The 8109-nt window shown below is 56.5% G+C and overlaps 1 protein-coding gene across 9 annotated transcripts in view; it reads right to left on the reverse strand.

The window, feature by feature from the left end:
• Window positions 1–4045, reverse strand: part of EBF3 (early B cell factor 3) — a 129174-nt gene extending 125129 nt beyond the window's left edge. For all 9 annotated transcript variants that reach the window (XM_025397784.1, XM_025397786.1, XM_025397782.1 and 6 more), the window contains exons 1-4: window positions 3386–4045; window positions 3118–3274; window positions 2687–2750; window positions 1908–1963 (exon numbers count right to left, since the gene is read on the reverse strand). In XM_025397784.1, the coding sequence (XP_025253569.1) occupies window positions 1908–1963; window positions 2687–2750; window positions 3118–3274; window positions 3386–3519 (411 nt within the window). In that variant the 5' untranslated portion in view covers window positions 3520–4045. The remainder of the gene's footprint in view (window positions 1–1907; window positions 1964–2686; window positions 2751–3117; window positions 3275–3385) is intronic.
• Window positions 4046–8109: the final 4064 nt, after the last annotated feature.

Below are 8109 nucleotides of genomic sequence, written 5' to 3' on the forward strand. Positions count from 1 at the left end.
CCTTCCTACCTCCCCGGGCACTTCTGACACTTTCCTCTACTTCCAGGCGGACAAAGCCCTTTCTGGTGAAAGCCCCGGGCTGCCCTCCTGGGAAGAGGGAAGGTTCCCCGGGAACCCCGCTCACCCGCCGGCCTCCCGCCTGGACCCGGCTCAGAACCACAGAAGTGATGGGTGTCACCGCAGGCCAACGAGCCGCCTGGGGGCTGCAGGGCGCGTGGCCGCGGCGGGCACCAGCGCTTCTGAGAGAATGGCTTGTCCTCCGATGGATCCCCGTATTTATATTTGATTTATTTTTTATTTTGTAGCACAAACAGAAATCCATAAACTGTCGGTTCAGCGCCATTGACTCTTTGATCAGTTACTGGGCTATTTCTTTCCTTTTTTTTCCCCCTCCATGCCCGTCAGTGAGAGGAGATTAAATGCCTTTATTTTCAGCCCTGTTTATACTGCAAAGGTACAAGGCTAAATGAACAATAAAAGTGTACTTAAAACGAAGCCTCCTTCTCTGTGCAACAACAGAGAAACTTAGCGCTGCCTACATAAGCCTCTTAATTAGACTATAGCGATTTCCGAAAACATTTAGCCATTATATACAAAGGAAATAAAATCGCCCTGTCAACCAGCAGCCCGAGTTCCAGAGGCTTCTCTGAATCGAGTGAAATAATTACAGAAAGGCACACCGCCTCTGTCTTTGTCAGAAAGACCTTAGTTTACCTGTCAGATCTGTTTTGCTCTAAGAGAAAACCACACAGTTTTACCGCTGCAGGCATTAAAATCTAACACCCTTGCTACCTAGGTAAGGACAAACTTTTTAAAGGGGAAATAAAAGCTGCAAACGAATTGCATGCAGAGAGTGGGAGGCATATGTGCTGGGCTGCAGGAAGCCCCAACGAGCTCTCCTTTACTTGGCTCACAATTCTTAAAGTCAGCATCAAAACCGAAGAAGCCACTTTCATTTCTAAGTGTGAAGTCCAGCTTGGAAGTATATTTTAAAACAATCTGTGCGGAGTGGATTTAATCTACAAACTGGACCTGCCCCCCTCCCCACCACAACACTCTATTTTAAGAAAACCGGGGCAGCGGGAAATCTTTAAAACAACCAAATCAACAACAACACACCACCCAGCACAAAACCAGCAGCCAGAGACTGCACAATGTCAAAAAGCAATGACGCACTTTTCTCCACTTAATCACATTACTGATAGCCAATAGTTATCATCGGAAAAGTTGACCAAGACAGGTTAAATAATTTAATAAGGAACTGCTTGTAATTATGTTATTTACAAGGTATGACAGAGGGTGGGAGAGGGGGCAGAGCAGTGGACGAGTTGGAGTGACCCCTGGAGCTTGGAGTTTGAATTATGGAGCTGGGGGGCTGCGAGGTGAAGATGGACTAGAGGAGAACAAGGTGACTTTTCACCCCAACACATTTAACTTTTAAATCCAAATAAACGTCTCGTGTTACTAGACCATCACACTGGAAAGGAGAAAAAAAAAATGAACTAATCAAGTCCAACTCGATGGGCTTAGGAGTTAGCTGCCTTTGTTATAGAAAAAAAAATCCAAATGAACTGATTCCTAGCAGAGAGAGAAGCATTTAAAAAATAAACAAGAGGGGGGACATCTTGAAATTTTTCTGTCAAATATTAATTACCATAATTAAGACAGAATATGATTCCAATCACAAGACATTTAATAAAGCATATATGTCCTGTTCAAATGACAACATAAACTATTTTACCAATCGCTTCATTCATTCCAATAAATATGGAATTCTCATTAGCATGTCAAGGAAGCTCAATGGAAAACAAATACATGAGATCCATTTATCAGTGCCCTTGCCTCTGAAGCCCAGGACAACCCAGGCCCAGCAGTGAAAACCCGTGGAGAGGCATAAACTTTCTCACCTGTTTGGTCATTGAATCTATGAGGCGAACATACAGATCTTGCTCTGTTCTGACTCCTGCAAAAAACAGAGACAAATTCTCATCAGGATTTGAGTGCTGCACCTCGGGGAGGGCACACGGGGCACAGGAAGTCTGTAACTCAGGACTGCTGCCACGGTGATGCAGCAAAACTTAGGCAATCCCTTTGAAAGGGAGAAAGAGAACCCCACCACTTCTCGCTTAGTTTTTTTTCCTTTCTTAATTAAGAACCTTAAGACTCTTAGGGTTTGCATTTCAAGGTGCAAGGAATTTGCCTGGTGGAGAGCAGGCCTGGTGGCTGTGCGAGGTGGGCCCATGTGGTCGTTTATTTTTAGAAAAGAAAAAGCACCAAATGGAAACTGAGTGAGAGGCTGAACTCTTGCTAATGTCTCTCGAGGATTTAAAAAAAAAAAAAAAAAAAAAACTCGTTCACAGGAAGTAAGTTATGCTCCGTTTATGGAGCTACCCCCATCCCAATAATTAACATTAATTTGCAAAATTGAAAAAAGTCACTTAAAAGTGATGTTCTGCTGGAGCCCGTATCGATCTTTTTTTTACTTTCTACTTCAAGCCCCACCGGTTAATCATGTGAAGTGCCATCGACTTATTGATCGTTTATGTTTTGTTTTCCTTCTATGCCATGAGAAGATTTCGTGTTTACATCCATGTCATTTTAATCTCAAAATCTTTATGTCCTTTCACCAGCGCGGAAAAGGAGAGCCAGCCGTTGCAGGGGCGGCGAGCAGGCAGCAGGCACTTACCGTTGCTGTACAGTAACTGGAGTTTATAGTGGATGCCGTTGTTGGTTTTCTCGTTGTTTGGCTCCTGAAAGTAACGATAAATAATTGCATTTAGTGCGATCGGTGTCAGGCGCGGCCACCGCGCTCGGTCCCCCTCCGCGACCGAGGCTCTCGGCCTCACACATGGCAGGATTCCTAGCTCGGAGCAGCGCGGTGATGTCACTTTCCTGCTGGAAGCCCAGCGTTCTCCTCGCCCGGAGTAAGTCCGAGGGCGCAGAGAAGTTGCCCAGCCCTCAGCGGTCCCGGGCGACCGCACGTGGCGGCGGCGGCGGCGGGGTGGCCTGGCGGAGCCGTGCCCGCCGCCGAGGGGGGCACTTGAACCCCCGCGCGCCGGCACCGCCTGACTCCCACTTCTAGAAAGAGAGAGGGTGTGATCGTATGTTTGCACTTACTTTCTCTTTCTCCACAAAGTCCACAAAAGCGGTCCTTTCAATCTCCACCGGCTGCCCCTGCCTGTCGTAGAGCGCCAGCACGAAGTGGAAGAAATTGGATTTCCGGAGGTTGGAAGGCGGCTGCTTCTCGAAGTGCGCCCGCGCCAGCCCCACGCCGCTGCGGGAGGAAAGAGACAGCGGCCCGGTGAGGAGCGCGGCGCCGGCCGGCGGAGGGGGCCGGGCCGGGCCGGGGCCGGGACCGGGGCGCGCGGGGGCGGCCGGTACGTACCTCTGGGCGGCCGTGTTGGCGTCCACCACGCCCGCCGTGTGCATCCACGAGCGCACCGGGTTCATGCCGCTGCCCAGCGGCTCCTCCTTCATGGTCGTCCCCCCGCGCGGAATATTCTCCTGAATCCCAAACATGAAAACTGCTGGCGGCGGCCGCAGCTCCCGGCCGAAAGCGTTTCCTCGAGCAGCGGCGCTCGGGGCTCGGCGGCAGGCGGCTGCCCTGGCCGCCCTCGCCCTGCTCGGCGCCTGCGGTCCGGCCCCGCCGCCGGCTTCAGCCCGTCCCGGGCAGGCGCGACATACACCAGCGGCCGGGCTCTCCGGACGGCCAGGGGCACGGAGGCGGCTCCACCGGCGGCGGCGGCGCTTCGAAGAAGCAGGACGCGGTGGCCGCGGCGGCGCTTGTTGTTGTTGTTGTTTGCAGGCGCGCTCAACGTGGTGTCATCCTAGCCAGGCGGCGTCCGCGGCTGCAGGACACTGCGGGATCGCCCGCTTCTGGCGCGGCCCGCCTGCTCCAAAGACAAATAAACGGGGCAGTGAGTGCTGCGGCGCAGTCCCGGGCGCAGGCGGGGCGCGGCGGGGCCTGGAGCGGCGCGCGCAGCGGACGGAGGCGCACAAAACTCAGCCCTCTCTCCCCGAGGAATGGACCCTTTCCCGGGAGCCAAAACTCGAAGCCCCCGGGAGCGGCGCTGTCAGAGGGTGACGTCGGGGGGCGGTGCCTGCGCCATATATGGGAGCGGCCGCCCCTCGCCGCGCCCCTCGCCGCCGCCGCCGCCGCGCTCGCCGACTGACTGCCTGACGGCGCCGCGAGCCGGCCCGAGCCCCGCGAGCCCCGCGAGCCTCGCCGCCGCCGAGCGCCACCGAGCGCCGCCGCCGCCCCCCGCCACGCACCGCGGCTCCTCGCGCCCAGCCGCGGCCAAGGAAGTTACTACTCGCCCAAATAAATCTTGAAAAGAAACAAACGCAGCCGCTGCACAACTGCAGCTTGGCCCCTTAATACCTGCCTGCAAAACCTGCCACACAGTCAAACACGATGGGCGGGGCGGGGGGCTGTAAAATGCCGAAGCGCCCCAAGTTGCCCAGATGCATGCAATAAATGCAAGGGGCTGCAGCTCTGCCTGGGGCCGCCCGAAGGAGAAGTGGGAAGAGGCAGATCAACCGCAGGGAGGGCGCCGGAGGGAGGAGCGGGCAACGGACTGGGAGGAGGGGTGCCCAGGGCTCCCCGGCCAAGGCTGGGCGCGCAGCTCAGCCTGATTTCTAAGCAGACCTAAGGCTGCTGCAGGGCCGGCCAGTCCCCTTCTGAGCCCCGCCGGACACCCCAAGCTTCCTACCCCGGCGGAGGCCGCCGAGTGCCGGGCAGGGAATCCACGTCGGAGGCAGGTTCTGCTAAAAGCTCCCTCTCCCCCGGTGGCCGCGGCAGACCCCGGTCCCTGGCCTGTTCTTAACGCACAGCGAGTGACAAAGAAGGCTCTGGTCTCTCCGGGCCGACGGGAAGCGCGCCCGGCCTCTCCGGCGACCCGGAGCCGGGTGTCTGGCTGCGCGACCTGCGCCGTGGCCAGACCGCCCTGGAGCCAACTGCTCCAAAAACCGAGCGGGCGCCGCGGGCTCTGTGGCCCGGCCCTCAGAGCCGCCGGACCCGGGTGAGCGCGCGGCGCGCGGCTTCCCGACCTGGTTTCTAGGAATCAAGAGGGCAGCCGGGCGCGGGCAGCCTGTGGGCCCCGCGGCCCAGCTCCTGCAGCCGGGACTCCGCGCCCAGGCGCGCGGCCCGCCCAAAGGACGTCTGCGCGACACAGAGCAGAGACCCAGGGGACGACCAGGAACTGTCCCAGGCACTTCCCTGCCAAGAGAAATCAGGCCCTTTTGATTAAAAAAAAAAAAAAAAGATTGCAGGGCGCAAGTGTGTCGCAGGGCAGCCTCCTCCCGCCGGGTCTGGGGCAGCACTCCCTTTTCCCGTGAATTGGCAGCGTGTGTACGTTAATATTTTAATTAATCGGGAAAATCGAAGTCCGATTCACGTTATCTGGGGACCCCCACGCCTCTTGGAAGGAGTGAGAAAAAAGATGTGTTGGAAAGAGATCTATTTTGCTGGTGTTGGGGGTTAATGACTATTGCCAAAGATAAGTGAATTATCAAAGCTGTTGCGCCAGTCCCATCTCAAAATCCATTACGGTGCCGGCCGTCTAATTAAATACGTAAGTATAATAAAATCATATTTTATGACTATTTGAGGGTAATGAGATTAGTCTTTAGAAGCGATCGCCACATATTAAAGATGCCACTGTCTATAGAATGTTAATAACCTTAAATCAAAGTGTATGGAAACTATTCATGATAAATTAAAAGAAAATTTCTGTATTCCTAATAAGCCCAGCGCTTTCCACTCTCGGCAGACCCTTGTGTAGTAGGGAACACTTTCTTCGTGGAGAAACAACGCAAAATAAAGTTGGCCATCGGGGGAGGGTGGGTTTGAGAAACGCTTTGTCTCTGCGTGTTTAGCTGCTTCGGGGGCTCACGCAGGGCCAGCGGCCAGGCAAGCGTTATTGTCAGAATATGCAAAGTGCCTTTTCGGGAAAGATGAAGTTGGAAATAGGAAACAATGCTTCCTTTATAGCACACTTCCTAAAATGTCCAGCCTGTGCCCCTTCCTTGCGCTAACGAAAGTATCATGCTTAAAATCATTTACAGTATCTTTAATTCAGATTACACGCGCCAAGGCGATTTAAATCTGATTACCAAATTAGAAGGTTTAAAAACAAATCCTTCTAAATCTGATACTGTTGACTAAAGAGGAAAAAAAAGTTCTATAAGCCCATCACATAAGGTAACGATCCTGCCCCAGAAAGAAAAGGGGTTTTAAACCTTTTTGACAACAAATGCAGCTGCCCCACTATTTTGGACGATATTAAGCGAAAATGAATGCAAATCTGTGTTCAGCAGCCATCTGGCCCGAAATGGGGGAATCAGCTGCTCTCACAACAGGCTCAGAGGCTGAATCCATTTCAGCTCATTTTCTAGATCATCTGGTCCCGCACCCAAAGCGTGGAAAATACGGTCTTTATCATTCACCAACTTTATCTTTTTTGTCACTCCGCTGCTGGCTCCGAGCTGTGGGCACAGGGACTCGCCGACTGGGCAGGGTCTCCACCCCGGCCTGCTGCGGAGCGGCCCGGGAGGGTACCCCCTGGGCCCCCACCCCATCCCACCCTCAGATTTTCGACTTGATGGGGCAGGAGCAGCAGCAGAGGGGAGCAAGGGACACCGCAGCCAGGCCAGGGACGGGGAAGAGGGCTGCAGGTCAAACCCCGAGTGTCCTGAGTAACGCTGGGAGCGCGTTCCGGCGCCCGGCCGCTTCCGGAGGGAGCCTTGCCCCCACCCCTCGCCCTTTCTGAGGAACGCGGGGCGCTGGGTACCCAGGAGAAGGGAGAGGAGGAGAAACAGGCTGCTACTTTGGAAGTTTTGCAGGCCCACGGCGGCCGGAGGTCTAACCTCGGTGCACAGAGCACTCCCAGGGGCCAGACCCGCGTCCAGGGGCCGGACTGGGCGGAGCCTGACCTTTGCCGGGGACCCCGCGGGCCGCGACGGCTGCGGCGACCGCTCAGGGCCCCGCGCCCAACGCGATTTGCACGGGTGGCCCTCGAGCTGCCGCCGCCGCCTCCTCCTCGGAGGGTGGGACGTATTCCTTTTGTGCGGATTTACGGGGAGAGGCTTCAATGAGCCCCCTCACATTTGCATTTAAATAGCGGCATCAAGCGCTTCGCGTGCCACACACCAGTGGGCTCCCAGATGTCAAGCCGGAGTCAGTCAGATGGCCAGTGCCCAGCTGTCCTCCCCATGTCGTGCCGGAGCAGGCAGTGACCTTAAAGAGACAGCGCCCGCCGCCCCTGGCGCCCGGCTCTGGGAGCGGCGTGCCCCGCGCAGGGCGCAAGGCCCTGGCGGCGCTTGGGCCAATGATCCTTGGCACTATCAAAAAACCTGGCTGAAGTCTAGCCGGGGCTCTAACCTCCCAGGAGCCGCACCCAGGCTCACCCTGGCCTCCTTGCCTAGCCACTCAGTGCCCGAGCCACCGCGCGTGCCAGCGTCCTCCGCCAGTACCCACTACCCATCCGTGAAGGGAGCTATTCGGCGCGCGTGGGGAGGAAACTTCCCCCTCACCCCTCCTCAGCCTCAGATCCTCCACTGGTGCCTGGTGCAAGGCCCAGAGACGGGGACCTGGGCTGGTACCGGACTCCAAGCCACCCCCACCCAGAAACTTCTGCCAAGTTGGAGTCCCAGGGCGCGAGGCCTGCCGCGGTGTCGGCACGGGCCTAGCACCCAGGGCACCGGGTGAATGCCCCCTTCTTGATCGAGGCTTAGCCCAGGGCACCCGCCTACCTCCCTAACATCCTTCCAAAGAGTAATAAACTGCATTTCCGGCGTTGAGAAGCCTGGGCCGAGAGTTCCTGGAAGCCAAGTCCCCTGGAGTTTCAGGGGGTGCGCGGGCTCGACCAGACGGACGCAGCACCCTCAGAGGGCCCATGGCCACAGGCTCAAGCTGCCTGGCCATGTCACTTGGAGCCTTCGGTAAAGGGTGAAAGCCAATGCACGAAAGGCCGGCAGTTCGTGTGCCAGCCGCCAGTGCTGAGCTGCAGGCGCGGCCCGCCCCCACGTCCTCCGCGCCTGGGGGTCACGCTCAGACCGTGCCGGCCTCCGGGCCTCTAGCCCTGCTCAAGCCTGGAGTCAGAATCGCGG

This window comes from Theropithecus gelada, chromosome 9 (assembly GCF_003255815.1).
Source record: "Theropithecus gelada isolate Dixy chromosome 9, Tgel_1.0, whole genome shotgun sequence".
Lineage (NCBI taxonomy): Eukaryota > Metazoa > Chordata > Mammalia > Primates > Cercopithecidae > Theropithecus > Theropithecus gelada.